Here is a 19,894-nt window from a genome sequence, read left to right on the forward strand (position 1 = left end):
CGGCACGCTGGTCAAGTCACACTGAAAGCAGAGGACATTTTTCTCTTTTATAATCATCCATTTTTGTATTATTATTTAAATCCTTTTGTATTTGTAATTGATAAAGAATGGGATTGTAATTTTTAGTCTAAAAATATTTCAGGCCTTGAAAATCCTTCAGCTAAATCCTATATAATATTAAATTGTCGTTGATTTGATATTTATATGAAAGTACACCACAAAAAGTGTGTTTCTAATTTAAAAAAAACAACAATTGTAAATGGCAGTAACATTGACATGAAAAAAAAAACATACCTTTTTGTTTTATCTTTATGTCTTGATCTGTTCTCTGATTGTCTGGTTTTGGTGAGTCGTCAAGCATGTGGGCACGAGTGGGCTTCCCCCACACTTACATGCACCCCCTAAAAAAGAAAAAAATGATGTTTCAATGCATGTGCACACTTTTTAAACCTTAATACACAAAGCAGCAAAAAGGAGTATGATGAATGGAGTCTTTATTAAAAATACAGTAGCGAATAGAAGTCCCCCAGCAAAATTTCAAGCGTATATCACCGGCAAGGTTTTTCTTTCTTTTTGATTTTGTGCTGTTGCATAGCAACGGTTTCCACAGAAATCTTCCCTCGCGGCTCCCCGCACAACTGCAGCAAAATTGCAATGAAGAGACTAGAATCAACATGACTATTTTGTCCAATTTAGGAAATATTAGGAATTGATCATTTGATTGCTTCCTGGCCCCCCACCAGTTAAAATGGATTGGACGACTATTGCCATCAATAAAAGTTTTTCAATATCAATTTCCCTTATTTACTATAAAAACACATACTTGGATACCTACCCAGCATAGCAGTGAATGAGTTAAGTTTTGAATAAAAGTCGACTGGAGTGACCACTGTTTTTCAAAGGAATTAATAAAAAAATATATATATTTATGTATTTATACATAAAAAGACTCCTTTTCAATATGTTCAATGTGAGGTCCATTCTAAATATACACTTGCATTTGATGGGAGGCCAATTGCACTCTCTAGTGGACAAATGTAAAAGTGAACACTTGAACTCCAGCAAAGCATAGACATGAATAGGTATATATTTTTAAATATTTAACATTTATATTTTTAATAAATAGAAGGTGGGAAAGTTCATTAAAAAATATAATTTCCTATACATGAGACAAAGTAATGCTGATATATATGTCTCAATTAGGATGAGTATTGTAGTATATTGTTCTAATTATGTTCGATATATTAGTAATAGTTTTTTAAAATCGCAAATTGATACAATTTGATTAAAAAAAGATATTGGGGAAAAAAACGAAAACCCGGAGCATTATTTCCCTTATTTAAATGCTCTTTATTTATCAGTTGATGAATAAATGAACAAACATTCCAGTTGAGAGCATAGTTTTTTTTTCTGCTAGCACCCCTTCTTGGGTTAAAATGTTCTTTTGAATAGATTTGTTGTAGGAAAATGTAAACAGTTATTCTTCGGACAGCCTGTTTTTTTTTTTTTTTTTTCGTTCTAGCTTGTGTCCGAACACTCTGTGAATGCTTCGTCTTCGAACAAATCCTCCAGTTCGTCACGGCTGCCGTCGCGGCTGTTGCTCCTGACGGGCCAGCATGTGGACACAACGTGAGCAAAATGGGGAGAATTTGGATCAGCAAAAATTGGGAATGGGTGTGGATGAGTTGGGATTACTAGTTTGGATCTAAGTTTGCTAGCGGAAGGGAAATTAAAGATTTTACGAGAGAGAAAAAAATCGCCTATTTGGGCTCCTTTAACACTTCCACATCACATGATGATTAAATACAGGTATTTTGGTTGGTTATTTTTAGGAGAAATGTTCCAGAGATGGATGGAAGTATGGGAGGGTTTGGAATTTAGGAAAGTGTAGGAGGAGTAGGAAAAAATAAAAATAAAAAAGAGGGGAAAATGCTTGTTTAGAATGATTACCTTAAAGAAGGGTGAAGGTGAGCTGAGGATCCCAAAAGATTCCAAGAACCACTGGAAGAAAAAAAATCATTGTTTTCATTAGTACAACATTATATATTTCAATCAAAAGAGGAAAATGTGTAAAAAAATAAAAAAATACATGAATTTTGTACTATAAGTATGTGGACTTGTGTGAAGGAGCACTACAAGTATGTGGACTTGTGGGAGGGAGTACTACAAGTATGTGGTCATGTGTGGAGGAGTACTACAAGTATGTGGACTTGTGTTAAGGAGTACTACAAGTATGTGGTCTTGTGTGAATGAGTACTACAAGTATGTGGACTTGTGTGAAGGAGTACTACAAGTATGTGGTCTTGTGTGAAGGAGTACTACAAGTATGTGGACTTGTACTAAATGCATGGAATTGAGTGTACTTCTACTACAAGCAGGTGTACTTGTAAAAGTGAAGTAAAAAGTTGTCATTTTGAACTTGGAATGCTTTGGGGGTCGTTTCCTTACGTCAAAAGACCACCCGGAGCAGACATGGACCTCTCGGCCCGCCTGGCGGGACACTCAAAGGGATTACTGAAGGAGCGCTTCCTGAGCATGGACTTCACCAGGATCTGCAGATATTTGAGGGTTTACTGTAGTTCCTCTCGTTTCACTGGAATAGCCTTAGAATTCAACTCACCACAGCGGAGAGGCTGGAAACCAGGGTGACGCTGTTCAGAACGTCTTCGTCTGTCACATCCACTGCAGTGCAGTGATCCTCCTCGAGCGGTAGAGGGCACTCTCCGGACTCTGTCACCCACGGGTGGAGCTGCCGAGCAATTAAGAGACAAAATGTAAGAATTTATCATTTTGCTGAGGGCCAATACAAGCGGGGAAGGAGGCCACAATCTGAGCCAACGGTGGTACTATTTGCAGAGTGTTGCTCACTTTCATTTGCGGGACGGTGATTCTGCTTTGTGGATTTTTGTCCAACATGTTTTCAATGAGCTGCTTCAGTTCTTCGCTTATCTCAGGCCTGTGGAAAGAGAATATAATCAAAAGTGGGTCACTCAAAATAAACAAGATAAAAGTCACCCAATATCAACAGAAAACAAAAGTGGGTAAAAAAAAAAGGAAAATTATTCTTTAATCTTCCTTAAAAAACACCATATCAGAACATGGTCTCACGTTTGCAGAAATTCCACAGGCTTGTTCTTGATCTTGTTGTGCAGGGAAACGATGTAGTCATCGTAAAAAGGACACTATGTGCAGGTTACAAGAAATAAAGAAATGTACACATTCACACACAATGACAAAATGTCCTACTTTACACATAGTTTGTGTACCTTTCCATAGACAAAGCAGTAGAGTGTCACGCCCATAGCCCACACGTCTAGCGCCTGCACAAAAAACAAAAGCTAAAATGAGGCCTTTTTCAGGGTTGTTTTTTTTTTTTTGGGTAGAGGCAAACCTTTACCTTTCCAGTAAATTCCCGCTGGTGTTCCTCCATGGTCTCGGGCGCCATGAAGGCGGGGGTTCCAGCCGTGCCGGACAGCAGCGCGTCGGCTCCCTCGAACTCGTTGCTCACGCCAAAGTCGGCGATCTTCACGTGGCCGTCGTCGCCCAGCAGCAGGTTGGACGGTTTGATGTCGCGGTGGATGATTTTGTGGAAGTGCACTGCCGGGATATCGTTTGTAAATGAAAAAACAAGTCAATGACCAATACTAAAGTGCACAGAATATTTAGTTCTATAAGGACATAATCACAAAATGTACATACACAGACACGATGAATTTAAATAAAAACTATATGTCAGATGATGTCAAATGTGTGTCAACGTACAATACTCGATGCCCAGCACGACATCTCGGAAGTAAAAACGAGACCGTTCCTCCGTCAATGGCTCATCCGTGGGCACCTCCATCACAGGACTGAAAAGCAACCAACCCAAAAAGAAAAAAAAACGTCAAAATAATCCATTCCTTTCCAGTAAACACCCAAATGCAAGCACTTCACTCACCCTTTAGTCATCAGCTCAAAAGCTCCAAAAGCAAAAAAAAGCCATTTTATTCTTTGAAGTCATCACCCAAAAAAATGTCATTGAGATTTTACCCATATGAAGTCCATCCTCGTCAGGATCATCGAGAACCTGCAAATATACGAGAAAATTGGTTCCACGGCAGATAACAAATGAACAATTAGTTCAGTAAGCAACACCAACCGGTTTTATTTCTAACTAAAAAAACTGATGTTTGCAACGAAGGCACTGACCGACCTCCACCAGCCTGACCACGTTGTGGTGGTCCAGCTTCTTGAGAATGGCGATCTCGCGATAGATCCTCTCCAGGGGCATTGAAGTCCTGGAGAAGCCCTCCTGCTGGGGGGGTACAGCACGACCTGAAGACAGAAAAGGATGAAATTACACACTCTTACCCTTGTTATGCTCTTCATTGGTGCTACTCACGCAGAAAACCAAATTGCTTCATGAGCTTCTTCTTAGAAACCACCTTCATAGCCTGGGTGTAAAGAATTAAAATAAAAAAATCATGAGATTCAGAATACAGATAAACCAAAAGGAAGAAACATGGTTGACTTACATAATATTGTTCCGAGTCTTCGTTGTAAGCAAGTTTCACCACGCCATAAGAACCCTATTTTACAATAATAATAACAACAATATATATATATATCAAAATACAAACATAACTTCCTTCCCCTTTCCCCACCAAAACCCACTTTTTGCCACTTTTTCTACCTTTACATAAAATTGTGAAATATAACTAGCAAAATAAGATTGTTGAGGAAAAAAATTGAATTTCTGGTGGGCAGTTTTACTTGCATTCAAACCCACAAATTGCAAAGAAATAAATAATAATTAAATGTATACCTTTCCAATCTCTTTCTTGAGCTTGTACTGGTTTAACTGCACAAAGTCCTGAAACCAAAAAAAAAAAAGCCATCAGCTCGTTGATTATTTCAAAGACACGGGAAAGGCGTTTCTGACATCGCTGTCTGTGATGGACACCCTCTTGGTCTCGATGGTGGGCTGCCTGAAGACGCGCCCGCCGCGCTCTTGCAGGGACAACTTTCTGTCGGAGAAGCGAGCCCGTTGGGAGGCGGCCGAGCGAAAGCCGCCGTTGGGCGCCGAGGGGGCGTTGACGCTCATGGCCGCCACCGTGTCGGCCAGCTCGGCGTGGTGGTCCGCCTCGTTTTCGTCGCCCGACACGCTCATGATGACCCGGAGGGGGAGGTCGCTCACTCGGGAAGCATGGTGACGCTGACAGGAAAATAAAAAAAAGCGGGAAAAGAGGTCAAACTAATGCGGATATCACGTCTAAACCACCTAAATATGACAGTACTACAATTGTATGGCAATTTTTGGACTATTTGTATTGGACTTTCTGGTAAGATGAGAATTCCCATCCGCAAGTTTGTCTCTGGCATGTTGTCTTGAGATACAAAAGCTAAAGGCCGGAAAGCTCCTTATGCAACGACGGCAACAAAAGGGAACGCCAAGAAGGAATTTGAATTGACTCAAGGTGTGTGTGTGTGTGTGTGTGTGAGACAAATACTCATGCGCGCAAACATACAATTAAAATCCAGCTCGTTTGTTTTTACAGAAAGGAGAACAATACAAGCCTGAAGCGTGTGTACAGGTAGGTATTCAAATGTATACTTTCACTCATCTCTAACCTTTTAACTTTACTCACACTGATCAAGTATTTCGTATTACCATGCAAATTAAGGATATATTAACCGAAAGATGTCCACTAATATTCAAATTTCCTCCCACTTTTGCCAGCTGGAAAGAGTTTTTTGTGTTTTCTCCATTTATCTTCAAATCCTCCTGAAACAGAAAACCTGCAAGTACGAGGTCAAGAGCCGCTAACGCTAAAAATAAGTAAAAATAGGTTCTATGAGTCTATGTGTACTCACCTAGCGTGAGAAGGGACCTCCTGTGTCCCGGGTGGTCGTGGTCCTACGAGAGGTCGACGTCGGAGGTGCACCTTTTGTGTCTGAGCGGCGGACTTTCACTGTTAATCGGAAAGAGGTCGCGGTCAGCTAGTGCCGGCGTTTAGGGATTAGCCTAGGCCGCATTTAGCGCAGCTGAGCGCTTCTGAACACCACAACATGACCCGAGAAGGCCTGGGAGGGGCCGGAGGGGCTGTGCTGATTCTTTGAAAAGTCGAGCATCACAGCATCACAGCTCAACCATGGGTGGAAAACTCACTCATTGGTCGTGGACCACGTCGTTGATCGAAGGCCACCAAGCAATACTTCGGTCTTCTTATTTAGAATTAATGAAAATGAATCTTCATTCAGCGTCGCCAGGTAGAAGAATCCTGAAAAACTTGGAAGAGCTTTGATGATGTAATTGACATTTGTTAACAAAGACGAATTGCAAGCCAAAAAATTACATTTGAATGTTGTCTTACCTCAACTAACAAAGAAAGGATTTTTATCTGTCTTGTGTCTGTTTGCCTATGACAGATTTACTAAGGTTTTTATAGCAAACATTCAATTTAGAAACAGGATTGGAGCAGATTCGACTGTTTTATTTAAAATATTTTATTGTGCCACAAACAAGCAAAGAGACACTCGATTAAAGAAAGTGTCAATAAACAAAGCTAAATAACAAGCATGTCAACAACCTTTCAAAACAAATATAAAAGAAAAATACAAAAAAATATTCTAAATTAATGTTAATAAGTCCAATTTCTGAATCATTAAAATAATAAATAGAGTATGTGAATAACAGGGCACTACTCAATGGCCAACTCATGATTAATGTATCCTACCAGTGTAGTTTTCCCCTTACGAAGCAAAAACTGGCTGGACAGGTTATCGAAGTGACCCCATGGACTTGTGTACTCTTGTCATCCCTCTTTTAATCTGCTCGTAACTCATAAACATAACCACGTTCCACGAACCCAGTCGCAAGAAGGAAGCCAGGAATCTGCAAAAACAGGAACATAACACATGAGATTTGCATGCATTTTTTCCTTGATACTTTTCATACCAGCACATCCATACCCTTTGTAGAAGGCAGTGGGCCCTTCCTTAAGCAGCATAGTCAAGGCGCAACGGATGGAGCCGCTGTACTGCCCCGGCGGAGAGTTCATGTAGCGCGTTTTGATCACGTCCACCGGAGACGCCACCACGGTGGTGCAGAAGCCGGCGGCGAAGGCGGCCGTGAAGTGGCAGGGCATGTTATCTGGGGGTGCCAGGTTAGGAGAGCCACCCCGGGGCAGGTGTTATGGTGGTCTCCCAACGTGCGCCAGGTTCTACTTGCCAGTCATCAGCTTGGACCGCAGGAGGCGCTCCTTGATGATGTCATAGGTGACCATCTCGCAGCAATTCACAATGGAGTTGCGAGCGATGTTTGGCAGGCAACCTGGGGATTTCACTTGCTCCAAAAGTTGCACAATCCAAATAACTTTGTCTTTATTATTCTTCCTATTCATTTTGACTACTTATTTATTGCTATTAGCTATTGGTTATTTATTTGTGCACTTTATGGTGATGATTTAGATCTCACTATACATGTATATTGACAATAAAAGAATTCCAATTCCAATATATACAAAGGCGGTACCTTTCCAAAGCCCCCGGACACCTTCGACCCTGGCGATGGTCCTGTAGGCTTCCATGGTGCCGTTGTACCTGGCCCCCGCGGAGCCTCGGGGCTTGCAGCCCTGCGCCTGGAAGCGAATTTTGACCACATCGGTGGGCTGGGCCACTGCCACCGCCATGGCCCCTGTGGTGCAGCCCGCCAGCAGTCGAATCCCAATGCTGGCATCTATGAAAAAAAAAGGTAGATGTTAAAAAAAAAGGATGATTTGGACAATTTTTGGTCAATGATGTCAGAACAATTAAATAGTTTATGTTTGATCCATTTCAACAGTGACAATGCTTTGAGTTTGGCTGTTTAGGGTTAGGGTTCTTTTAATTCACAGTCATGAAGTTATGAGGTTGAAAGTTAGGTATTGGCACAAAATCAAGAGGAAACGTCTACTCTCTCCTAAAGGGCGTGACCATAGCGTTCCTCTTCCCTATAGGAATGCCTGAGTGGTTACCTTGACTTTCCGACACACCTTGACTTTCAAAATAATGAGACAGACGCCTCCAGCAAAAACAAGTGGAATGCATAGTAGCGACAAGTCAGGATTAATATCACTTGTAGAACTCACCTTCTGAGCCCCCGCTGTAAAAGTCCTTCATGGTGTCATACAGGCCCACTCGCACCGATGCGAAGCTCATCTGCCTGTGCAGGCCGGCGATAAGACCAGTGTAAAGTCCCCTGACGCCTTCTGAGCTTATGATGGTGAAGATAGTACCAAAAACACCTCTGTACGTGGCTTTCTGGCCCCTCACCAAGGCCTTGGATTCACCTTGAATCTATAAGAAAATAGGAAAGTGACCACTCTGTGTGGTCGTCTCGCTAGCTCAAGTTCTGGTCACCTGCAGTCTGACTTTAGCCGTGTCCAACGGGAAGGTGACCAGGTCCGCCACACATCCGGCAGCCCCGGCCGATAAGACTTTGATGAGCACCGGCGGCTGCAAATCTGTGGATTTTCGTCCGCCGACCATCGTGGAGAGCAAAACCTTCGTCTGAGGATTAACAAAAACAAATAGACGCCTCACGGAGTGGCATTATAGCTAGTTCAGTCAGATGTAAAAGCCGGTGTCCCGCCTCCAGCCCTATTGAGGCTGTCAACTTTAGTATTGCTATGGAAAAAAGACGCAACCGGTTACTCCGTCTGTCGTACACACGCTCGTGCGAACATGACTGACACAAACAAGCCACGTCACCAACGCAAGTATTTGACTCCAGCAAGCACACTGAATGGACAGCAAATATTTATTTAAAAAAATACATCAATGTGACACTTACTTTACTGTAGTTTTTTTACCTTCCGCATTTCTATACATTAAAAACACTATCACACGAGCTAATCGTCATCATCTAAGTGAGTGGCGCAGATTCGGGCAAATCTTTCAGTCTCTCTCCTCTTGGAGGTGGGCGACATGGAGGGACAGCGCCGAGGACCCTTGTGAGGAATGTCAAGTGGGGGAAGGCTGCCCTCCTGGCAAGAGATATTGACAAAGAAAAGAAAATCAAGAACAGAGAGCTGGGAAAACCCTAACCCTAATCACACTAATCTACAAAGATAACACAATCAAAGCAGAAATACATAGGTTATCTTACAAATATTTTTTTTTGACATGCACGTGGTGCCCTTTTAACTGGCAGCCAACGTTTGTTTTGTCAGTCGCCCGGTACGATGGTATGTGGACAGGTGGTGTTTGCGCAATGATTAGTATGACTCGTCTTGTATGGGAAAGAGATCTGTTTAATGGAATGTGGACAGATGGTGTTTGCGTGATGATTAGCATCAAAGATGTTTGAACGCCACCTAGCTATTGACGGATGTCTGCTCTTTTAGGTCCTGATCTACAAAGAAGGTGCTAAATTATACAAGCTGTGTTTTGTATTCCTTTGTAGTAGTGTGGTGAAGTCCCAGTTTTTGTTTCCAGGTTTTATTTTAAAGTGTAAATGCCGCCAAATCAACTGGGAAAAAAAGCAAGACTACTTACGACGTCACTGGATGAACTAGAGAGTAACGCTGCCATGCGTACTGCTTTCAGAGAAGCCTCAAGTTGATGTGAGGGCAGGAAAAAGTTGGGAAGAGAGCTTTCGGGGCAAAGAGTTAAATAAATAAAATTCACATAATGGCAAAGTACAAAAATAAACTAAGCAAACTATGCCTTTTTTAATGTCCAGTTATGCACTTATTATTGAGACGAGCCAGTAAAGGATACACTTGGTTGTCAAAGGTAGCCACATTGGCCGCTGCTGACAGGCCGTCGTCGTCACTCTGAGAACTTGAAGCTTCTCCGAAATCTACAGAAAGCTCCTCCAAGCTGTCGGCTCGCCGGCTTTGCACGGCGACGTCCCGTTTCTTGCCGGATTTCGTCTGACTAATGCTTTGTTCTGATAGTATGCTATTCGATGGAGTGGTCTTATCGGAAGAAAACGTAAATTCGTTCAAATGTCTCGGCTCCAGCACCACTTCCTCGTAATCTTCCTCCTCTTCTTCACTGCTAAAATTTGATTTGCATTCCCCATCCTCCTCCCCGTGCCCATCATCCTCTTCTTCCGCCGACTGAGATGACGGAACAGGGGATCGTGAACAAGACGAGGGTATCAGCATGTCGGTGGGGTTGTCTTTGTCTGGATGGAGGAAATGCCTTGTATTGAAAATCATTACAAATAATACAAGGGGGCTTTAAAGTCATCACATTGAACATGAAGGGAAGCCTGAGTGACAAAGCTCACCATTCTGGACATCGCCTTGAAAATGTCCGGAAACAACGAGGAGCTGACGCGTGTTGCTTTCTGCCTGTGTCTGTTCATCTTGTTGCAAAACAGGGGAGAAGTCAGGCGACGCTAGCTTGCTGCTGAAGTATCTCTGGATGTTATCCTGATCGCTCATAATTTTCCTGTAGGTTAAAAAGCTTGGTTTAAAGCCACTTCTGTTCCCTACCCGTGCGCTAGTCCATCTATACCTGATGGTAGTGAAGAGCAAGGAGCCAGAGGGGTTGACGTCGCCGGTGCTGTCGCAGGATGAGTGAGGACCAGCTTGCTCCTGGAGGCTCTGATGATGAAGACGCACCTTTTGCATGTGTTCATGGTGGCGTTCGCTCTCACTGGGCACCAGACTAGTCAAAAGATGCCAAAATGTCAATCAAAATGGCAAGAGTGGTTCATAAATATAATCTAATAAAAAATAGGTACAAACATTTTGGGAATGAGGGCCTCCCTACGGTCAGGTGAAGAGATATGCTGCTCAGGGAATCTACTGATGTGAGAAGGGAAGGTGCTGTAAGTAGCAGTAGTCTGGTAGCTGCGGGTGTCAACTTGGGTCAAGGGCTGTGAAGAAAAGACACATTGGCAGCGATTGTTTTCTTTTGGTTGATTTTAAAACTGAATTTTCTGCTCCGTGAATGTTAGGCAGCAGAAGTATTATCTTACCTCCTTGTCCACGGCGACTTTTCTGTGCCCGCGTAGGTCTTGCACCCATTTTAGGGGGGTGACGGCCAATTTGAGCTGGCCTCTACAATGCCCGGTGAAGTCTACGATGTTGTACCAGCCGCACAGTGACTGCAGCCCGCAAAGCAATGGGGACAAGTCTACCGAGGTGAAGCCGACCACCTGCTCAGCTTCTGCGGCAGTTTTGTGGAGGACTTTGAAGACCAGGCTTTGCTGAGGGTCGAGAAGGAGCTGCTTTGAAAGCCTGGTGAGTTAAATGTAGAAATTACTCAACTACAGTTCAGGTTTATTTTGGCATGATATGTGAAGAAACAAGGCTCACCTGCATTCACGTTGGTGGTCCCATAAGGGGCAGTTGGTGTCAGCCACCATGGGCGTGGTGATGGGATCTGAAGTGTCGGCAGCAACGTACGAGACAAAACAGACCGCCACCCCTGTGCTTCTGTCAGATGCAGTGGAACCTGGCAAAAAAATGGGGAGTCACTTAATAGGAGGAATTACATACATACATTTAGACTAAATGTATGTAAATATAGTGTTGAAATGACCACTGGGCAATAGATTATGCACTAACCGTTTACATCGAGATTGAGGTTCTTGGCCCGGTGCACAATAACCGTCGCTGGGAAGGATTCATCCTCACTCATTTCAATGGGCTGTGATATTACGTCATCCTGAGTGGTTTGACTTGGTGTGATTTCTGGCGGGGAGGACGGCGACGAGAGCCGTATCGGCCCCTCCACTAAGGTCTCGTCCTGGGTTTCGGAGTCCGCCGGGTCCTCTTCAACGGTGGGAATTGAACCGGAGGTCAGGCTGATGTGAACCCGCAGGGCGGCCCCCTGCAGGTCTGCCGCCGAGCGTCGGAAAAGTGGATACACTCCTGACAAACAACATAGGAGTTACAATGAACAGAAATGCAGCCCTGGAAAGAACTGCTAATTTGACAGTCATGAAAAATGGAATTCATGATTGTATTATTTCCTACCGCTGATGGTTAACTTGGGCTGGTGAGCTTTAGCGAGCGAGGACAGATCGACAAAGGCAGAACCCAGCAGTCGGTCCGTGTCCCGTGGCTTCTGGCTTTTGTCTTTCTGGAAAGCCACCCACACTTGGACTTCCAGCTTCTCCTCTCGAAGGTACCACAAGAGCGGCTGGGAGCTGTTCAGCTCCAAGGTGCGGCTCCCCTGGAACGTCACGGTGGCCAGGTGGTCCTCCCCCAAGCACGGGTGCTTCATGAGCGAGCAAAAGGCGTCATGCTCGTAGAATTTGTAACGGAGGTAGCAGTAAGTGGAGCGCTCTAGAGAATCGTGACCCGGCAAGAAAAGGCAGTGAAGGGGTAACCACGCTCTGGGCATGGAGAAGGTGATAGATAACTTCTTGCTGCTCAACTCCCAGGCGCCTTGGTCGTCACCATCTACCTGAGCCTGGGTGATATCCCAGCCCAAATTTCGAGCGGCCTGAATGACCCGCTTCCGTTCAGAGTGGTGCCCGAAGCCAATTGAGATCTCCAAGCCCCCGACCAATGTGTGCTGTCGTTGTGGAGATTCGCAAGGGGAGGAGATGCCGTACCAGCCAGAAATTCCTAAACGTAAATGAGGATCATGACTCCATTCTTTAACTCTTGATAAAATGTGCAGTAATCCCTCAAATATTGTGGTTAATGTAGCGCAAACATGGACGTGATAATTGAAAAATCGCAAAATAGGGTCACCCCTATTATAACTACTTTTTTAAAATGAATAATAGCTGAAAAAAAACTCGCCTGTTGTTTTGTGGAGGAGTTCTATTAAGGGTATTTTCACTGTGCCCAAAATCACATCTGGAGGCGTGGCATTAATACCTAGAAAGAAAAAAAATCTAATAATTCCGGATTTCAGCGGCTGGGAAGACAATAAAAAGACTTTAGGTGATGCTAAACCTTTACGGCTATCTTTGTTCCAAACGGTGAAAACAGCACAAGCTTCCGCCAGCTGCTCGGCCAGACTGCAACTTTCGCCGCCGCTTTTGTGGACCATTACGTCGCAGCGCATCTCGGCACGGTGGTCGAACTCCGGCCAGAAAGTCCTTGCCGCCACGCGAGTGCAAGACGGGTCGTCGTTGGGCAACAGAGACAAGTGGACGCTCACGTAAGAGTTGACTCCCACGGTGGCAAAGTAGTCAAGCCTTTCGTCTTGCTGAGCAATGACTCTGGAGGTTTACAATTCGGAGTTAACCATTGCGAGAGCCGTCTGTTGGATGACAGGTGGGGCTTACCTGGCTGCTGCCTGCAAACCGGACCCTCGGTGGACTTGAACTACGAGAGTCACTGAGGAGGAAGCGTCTCCTCTGCCGGTCAGCGCGTCCACTCTCATCGGACGGCACTTGTACCGGATGGACACGTCCAGAAGGCCTGACAATAAGCTCAAATTAAAATAAATCACCACTAAAGGGGAGTTAAGACACGCTATATCGTATTTTCTCGCATATACGCCATATTTGTCTCATAATAGAGAAATTGTAAAATTAAACTATTTTAAGGGTGCTCATTGACTGCCATTTGTAAAGTTGTGCATCCCAAAAAATTATATTTATTTATTTTTTCGATTCAATTCATATATTCTTGTTCTTATGAATTATGATGAGTTGAGATCGCGAACCAGAGGAATGAGGCTGGCTTTCGAGCATGCCGTCCAGTTTGGTGAGCAGAGGTAGAGAAAACATTTGGGCATCGTCAAGATGGCGTCCTTGCATGGTAACCATGGCACATAGCTTGGACAGAGGCAGAATCCCATGGGCCAGCAGCTGGTCTCGGACATTCGGATAATAATACCTGCAGAGAAGAAAGAAAATTAAACAGAGTCAGATTTCCTGCATCTTTCCAATCCAATTTAAATAAAAAATAAAACTTGGCCTTGTTTTAATGAACAAACCTGCACCAAACTTCAAAGTTGACCCCCCCACCACCGCTCAGACCTTGGCAGGAAAGCGAGCTGAGTAAGAGCGTCTGAACAGGAACTCCCTCGGGCGCCAAGAGGGCATGCGTCTCCGTGTGTCCGAACCACGGGTCGGGAACGCACAAAGTGGTGGTGGTCCGAAAAGGCTTCAGGTCGGTGTTACTGTATCCGTCCAGGGAGGTGTCCACATCGGCGCCTTCTTGACAGGGGAAAGCGTACTGGATATAGCAGTCAGCCTCGCCCCATACAGTAGATTGCAGGGGGGTTAGGCCCGAAACCTTTTCCACCTGGATGGTGAAAACGTGCTCGGTCATCGCTTGAGCTGGCGAAGCCGTGACCTGACGGTGGGGGGAAAAAGGCAACGTTAAAATGACATTTCAATGATCACAAGAATCAACTCTGAACATAATGATTTCTGGAAACCGTAAATATGATTAAAAGCGGCGAGAACCTTGGTGGGGGCGACAGGCTGGCGGTCAGGTATATGAAGCCGTCTGAGGGAAGGGTGGCTTGGCGAATGGCCATCGTTGTCTCTGGCGCGCTGCAAGGCCAGCACCTGCTCGCAGAGGCCCATGGCCAGCGTGACTCTCAGGCTTCCCCTGCAGCCCCCAGAGAAGACATCCACCACCGGCATGTAGCAGTCCACACCTAAGACGGGATACTGCGCCTGGAGGAGCAGGTGGGCGATTTGGGGGTCCCTGTGACGGAAGGCGAGCAGCGTAAGAGACAAAAACGCACTTGGGCTAATTACATGACATTATTCCCCCACTAGATATAAAATTGGACGTCCACTGCTATGGACGATAGCCACTTGCCTGAAGGACATGTAGAATTGGTGCAGTGGGAGTTTGACCAGGCCAAGAAGTTTCTCGTGACCGGAGCCGCTTGTCTTCTGCCAAACTTCGATCACCATCAAGTTGTTCCTCATTCGTTCCAGTAAATTTGGAGTTAAAGCCACAGGAGTTACCTGTAGTGGGGGCAAAAAAAAGATAAAACGGTTATAACAGTCAACCTAAAATGAAATTTCCAAGCCAATCAAGTCACCTCCTACCTGGACGAAGTTAAACGAGGGATTGGCGTGGCCCCAGCTGACGACAGACCTCGCCACTTCGTCGCACCAGAAGAGCTTACAATTCAAGTAGACATTGACGGATTGCGCCGGGCCGCCGTCAAAGTTTTTGCCGTCTGGCACCATGAGCAACGTGTGCAAAAGGACCTCCGGCTCCTTCAGCGTCAGACGTCGAGACGGGTTGGGCGGCGTGCCAAGCGCCGGTTGCGGGGCGACCGTGGACCGTCCGAGAGGACCGTTTGGTGTAATATCTTCTGAAATGTGCGGGCCGGGGACCTCTGAGCCAATAGCGACAAATTGGGATGCTAAGCGGGGCTCGCTTTGAGGATTGCGTTTGGCGCCTGATGACGACATGTCTCTTTTTTCAGGGGCTACGGAAGCACTGTGGTTGGAACAAAGTTGGAGCAGCACCTAGGATTTCAAAATTTGATTTTTTATTATTCGAAAAGTGAAACATTAATTTTTCCGATTTTTGAGAAAATCCAATTGCAACTCTAACAATTTACCCTGAGAAGACAAAGTTCCTTTTTTGCACCTTCCATGGCATGCACAGGCAATGTGACGGACTCGCTGAGCTGCTGGCTCTGCATTAGACGCCGCAACGGGTAAGCGGCTTCTCCGATTTGAATAGCCTGCCAGCAAAAACAACAACAACAAATTAGCTCTGTGCTGTTCTCCGGCTATGATGGGTGCCTCGCTAAATGCTATTATTAATCTATTGTGATAACACTGGCCTTGTTTTGGTCGTGCTTTCGAGCGAAGACGCGGAATAGGAGTTCTGTTTCCCACCACGTGTTGACCGTCGTTTTGCTGAATTGGACGGGAAATATGGAGAGCTGGTGGAAGCTGACCACTTTAAAACAGAAAAAAACAATATAAGCAATAGGACAGTACATATAAGGCCCAACTTGTGAAAATAATGGCTAGTAGCTTTCCGTCTATGGCCGTTAATGGCAGAAACTGACTTAAAAATCCACAATACCTCCTCCTGCGACATTACTGGAAACAGCTCGGGTCACATCCGCGATGGGCGCAATGTTTCGCTCATGTGGATTGGAGGAGGAAGTCTTGGGGAAGGCATACTTGACCAAATATGTGCTACCAATGAGAAGGGAACGTCAGTTATGACGGCATTTTTAAGGATGCATTTTGAAAGAACGTTGTCTCACGTTTTGTTTTTGCGTAACGGGGAAGTAGATTTGCTCTGGGTCTTCCCGGGCACGCTCATAGAGTCCACAGTCACTTTGGCTGATCTCATATAACTCAGAAATGTCACCTGCTCCTCATTCAGAGGAAGGTCGGTATCAATTGGGTCCCCTAAAACAGGACTAGACCAAATTGCAACCACGTGAATGGAGAGAACCATCTCAGATTCACCAAATCTCGGGGAATACGAAGCAAGCTTACTTTTTACTCCAGGTGGAAGCAGACTGTTTAAACTGTTTCTCACTTTGAGATGTAGTTTTCATCTCGCTTGGACCGTCGCCGGCCTCTTTCTCCGGTCTCGAATCGGACGTCTGATAACCCAAAAAGTATCAGCAAAGACAGGAGCACCATCTTTAATGTTGTTTTTGAAATACAGTAATACCTCAATTATCACATCTTTACTTATCCAAGATTCAAGACTTTGCAATATTTTCCACTATTCATTATTTAGAAAAATAATAATTTTTCAATTATCACGGCCATGTCTGGTCTACATTAACCACAATTGTCGAGGCATTACTGAATACGATAAAAATACACACGGTGGTTTTGTAGAAGAGCTTTTCTAACAAGCTGTCATCGTATTGCGGGTCGCCGAGTTCACTGTCCACACTCAGGCTGCCGTGACTGGACGGAGACCTGGGGAAATTCTCCTCACCTTGCCACAGTGTCGGCAGGGCCGTCTTGGTCCTAAGGACAGACATAAGAAAGATGCGACCAAAAGGATTACCATCATCCAAGTGTGCACATGTACCTGCCAAGGAGGAGCTCCACAGCTCGAAGATCCATGTCGGAAGAGCAACCCACAACGGCGCTGTCGGATTGCTTGTCGGCAACTGGTATGTTTTCAAGGATAATTTCTGAAGGCCTGAAGACATAGGGGTAGACGATTAGATTTTTTAGCAACAAATTTGGCATATATGCAAGAAATATGGTATGTCCTTTAAGCATTTGTTTATACTACACTCACGTGGTGGGAAGATGAAAATATGTGAGAATCGGGGCAGAGGTCTTGTCGCTTTCCCGCGGTGAGGGGACCGTAGCATCTCGGGGTTTGTGGCCGCACTCTTCACAGGCTAAGGCAAAGTCAATGGGATGTATGAGCTGAATGCTATGCTAACAAGCATACAAAAGATGTTATATTTTTTTCCAGAACCTAGTGTTCATTTTTCAATTACGATGAAAAAGTGTATGTTTAGAAAAAATATTCCCACGTTTTTCCCCTCAAAGAAATGTTTTACTCTTCTTGACAAACAGTTATTTTTGTTCTAGTACTTTTTTTTAAGTATTGTGATGCACCTGAGACGATGTCATTTTTTGGCTGGTCCACATCCATTTGACAGTTTGCTTGCAAGTTTCTTGTCTCCACCGATTCATCTACATCTATAATTTGTTCTCTGAAAACAGAAATGAGCATTAGCATAAATTTTCTCAGTTTAAAGCGCGTTAAAAAGGTGCTTCAGCAACCGTTGCGTGTTGTCATTGCCGTCCTCGTTTGATTTGCTGGTGCTCGGATGAGAAGACTCGTCAAAAAGGGTCAGCGAAGGCAAATGTGGAACGTCGCTGCCGATGTAAGTGGTCAGAACGGGAGAGTTGCGATTGTCGAACGCTCCAGCCAGAGGCTCCAAGTGAAGAGAGACCTTCAAAAACAAGCATAGTTTGGATAAAAATGTGACCGTTCTCATGCCTTGGATTCTTCCATTGTATTTAAAAAAAAATGTCTCACCTCCACCTCCCCGAGCTTTTTCGACGTTGGCGACATCAGTGTGTGAAATCCAGTGATGGGCTGCGATTGGGAGAGGCGCGAAATGTCCTTCACCTGCGCTCTAGCGATGGGCAGGTGACCCTGCTTTCTCAAAACTTCCAGCACCAAATTTCCCATATCTGTTGAAATATTAAAACATGACACCCTTTATCATTCATAAGCCGCATCCTTAAAATTGTTGAATTTTACAATTTCTCGCGTATAAGCCGCCCCCTGATTAACAATTTTCAAATACAGTACCTGCCAGGTAGGCAGTGAACTGCTTGGGTCCGCAGCGTACGGGGAAGCGCGCCGTGGTCCTGACGCTCTTCTGCGAGGGTAGTGCGCTATTCCGCGGGTTGAAGTGCGTGCCGTCGGACGACTCCCCCCACCATCGCAGACGCACTGACGTCACCGGCGGGGGCCTGGCCACGCTCCATAGCAGACAGCTAACAGTCACGCGCAGGTAGCACCGTAGCTCACCTTCAACCAGGGGGGGAAGGCTGGTGGAGGCCGTCAAGTCGCACGGGGCTGCAAGGACAAAAAATGATTGCCATTTTTCTTGTAGTATTTGAAGAAAAAGTTTAGCGACAGTATCACAATTGAATACAGTGGACTTTATTGAATGAAGGTAACAATAAAAGTATTTGTTTGTTTATTTATGTTTAAAAAAAATGCTGGAGCCTATCCCAGCGGACACCAATTGGTTGCCAGCCAATGGCAGGACAGGAGGAGACGGACAACCAATCATAGCATGGGGCAATTTAGAATGTTTAAACAGCCTGTGATGCATGCACTAATTACGCAGCTGCGTCTTAAAACTACCCCACGGCTACAAAACTCGTGTTTCACCTTTAGAGTGAAAAAAAAGTGTATTTATTGTCAAACAATATGTTCGAAGATGTAATACAAATTACAATAGGCAATAACGCATTTTGAATAACATAATAGAACCAAACAGCACCTTTACATCATAAAACAATGCTATTCGTAATATGTTGGTTTCGGTTATCATTCTGAAGCCCAAACGGGTGCTGTTTCAAGTTTTAGTATCGTTATAACAATACAAAAGCATGCCCAAATTGCAGTATTTGAAGCCAAAATATGACGTGTGAAGCACCTGAGCGACTGACAGCTACTTGACAAGTTAGCAAGCTAGAAAGCTAACAACAACACCGACCTTTCTTCCTCGTGGCCCCGGCTTTGATGGGAACATGCCTTCGGCTGTTCATGACGCCTCTCGAACAAAATGCCGGGCCAAAGTGGTCGTCGAGTGAGTGGCGACATCCGTAGACATACTTAAAGCACGCCGCAGAGACTTAATACAAAGTTTTAAAGGCGTAATACATTGAAGAAGACGCACAAACGCACTACTCCGCGCCTAATCTTCAGCCCAACTTCAGTCCCGCCTTCGCTGCCGCCTACTGATGCATGATGGGAAGTGTAGTCAAGCCTGTAGTCAGTCGAAAAGATACTGCACTTTTGTGCTTATACCAGCAGGCGGCAGCATGTGTCGTTTCTTTAACACTCCACGTTAATGTTTATAATTAAGAGGATTCGCCTTTTAAATAAGTACTATAGTAGTAGTTCATATTAATACAGTAGCACTAGTACATAATAGGTGCCCCACATCTACTGATAATGACAGAGGTTATAATAAAAGTGCCATATGGCCATTTTGTACCAACACAAGCAGTTATATACACACACCACGATCACCAACTTGAATATTTACTGGATTAAAACATATGATCAATACAGTTATTCCATAAGAAAAACATTTGGGTGAAATGTCTGTCATGTTTGGCAACAACTCTCATCTGGGTGTGTTTGTTTGGTTGCCCTGGCAACCACCCAGCCTCTGCAGAGATTTGAATCCCAGGCAGTGAATGATGAAGCTTGATAAATTTTCCTATTCCCTTTTTTTGGCTCTTCCAGATTCCTGTCACTCAAGCAGCACGGTGCAT

The 19,894-nt window shown here is 44.6% G+C and overlaps 3 protein-coding genes across 3 annotated transcripts; all 3 read right to left on the bottom strand.

The window, feature by feature from the left end:
• Positions 1–1,347: 1,347 nt before the first annotated feature.
• Positions 1,348–5,193, bottom strand: camkk1b (calcium/calmodulin-dependent protein kinase kinase 1, alpha b). Its single transcript, XM_077723089.1, is given in 16 exon segments — positions 1,348–1,603; positions 1,951–2,001; positions 2,449–2,552; positions 2,621–2,749; positions 2,869–2,956; positions 3,109–3,182; positions 3,267–3,320; positions 3,398–3,597; positions 3,763–3,851; positions 3,941–3,988; positions 3,990–4,069; positions 4,196–4,317; positions 4,385–4,436; positions 4,518–4,571; positions 4,808–4,855; positions 4,925–5,193. Coding segments are annotated over 16 exon segments (1,506 nt in total). The 5' UTR covers positions 5,153–5,193; the 3' UTR covers positions 1,348–1,518.
• Positions 5,194–6,455: 1,262 nt separating this feature from the next.
• LOC144200780 (dicarboxylate carrier UCP2-like) lies at positions 6,456–8,646 on the bottom strand. The gene is made up of 6 exons (XM_077723090.1): positions 8,383–8,646; positions 8,112–8,319; positions 7,517–7,720; positions 7,214–7,315; positions 6,955–7,135; positions 6,456–6,877 (listed from the first exon to the last, which is right to left on the bottom strand). The coding sequence occupies exons 1-6, from the start codon at positions 8,509–8,511 to the stop codon at positions 6,763–6,765; spliced, it is 939 nt and encodes a 312-aa protein (XP_077579216.1). The 5' UTR covers positions 8,512–8,646; the 3' UTR covers positions 6,456–6,762.
• A 118-nt stretch (positions 8,647–8,764) lies between these two features.
• On the bottom strand, positions 8,765–19,341 carry c2cd3 (C2 domain containing 3 centriole elongation regulator). The gene is made up of 31 exons (XM_077722852.1): positions 19,108–19,341; positions 18,189–18,458; positions 17,910–18,067; positions 17,651–17,823; positions 17,483–17,580; positions 17,154–17,259; positions 16,938–17,051; positions 16,726–16,873; positions 16,385–16,494; positions 16,147–16,305; positions 15,960–16,075; positions 15,712–15,830; positions 15,484–15,609; positions 14,960–15,388; positions 14,724–14,875; positions 14,360–14,606; positions 13,885–14,246; positions 13,612–13,784; positions 13,229–13,364; positions 12,894–13,162; positions 12,738–12,815; positions 11,961–12,557; positions 11,550–11,855; positions 11,298–11,436; positions 10,958–11,219; positions 10,725–10,855; positions 10,492–10,644; positions 10,262–10,425; positions 9,745–10,156; positions 9,520–9,616; positions 8,765–9,008 (listed from the first exon to the last, which is right to left on the bottom strand). Exons 1-31 carry the CDS (start codon positions 19,157–19,159, stop codon positions 8,874–8,876), a joined length of 5,991 nt encoding a protein of 1,996 aa, XP_077578978.1. The 5' UTR covers positions 19,160–19,341; the 3' UTR covers positions 8,765–8,873.
• Between the last annotated feature and the right edge of the window lie 553 nt (positions 19,342–19,894).

The sequence above is a fragment of the Stigmatopora nigra genome, chromosome 8, assembly GCF_051989575.1.
Source record: "Stigmatopora nigra isolate UIUO_SnigA chromosome 8, RoL_Snig_1.1, whole genome shotgun sequence".
NCBI classification, from domain to species: Eukaryota; Metazoa; Chordata; class Actinopteri; order Syngnathiformes; family Syngnathidae; genus Stigmatopora; species Stigmatopora nigra.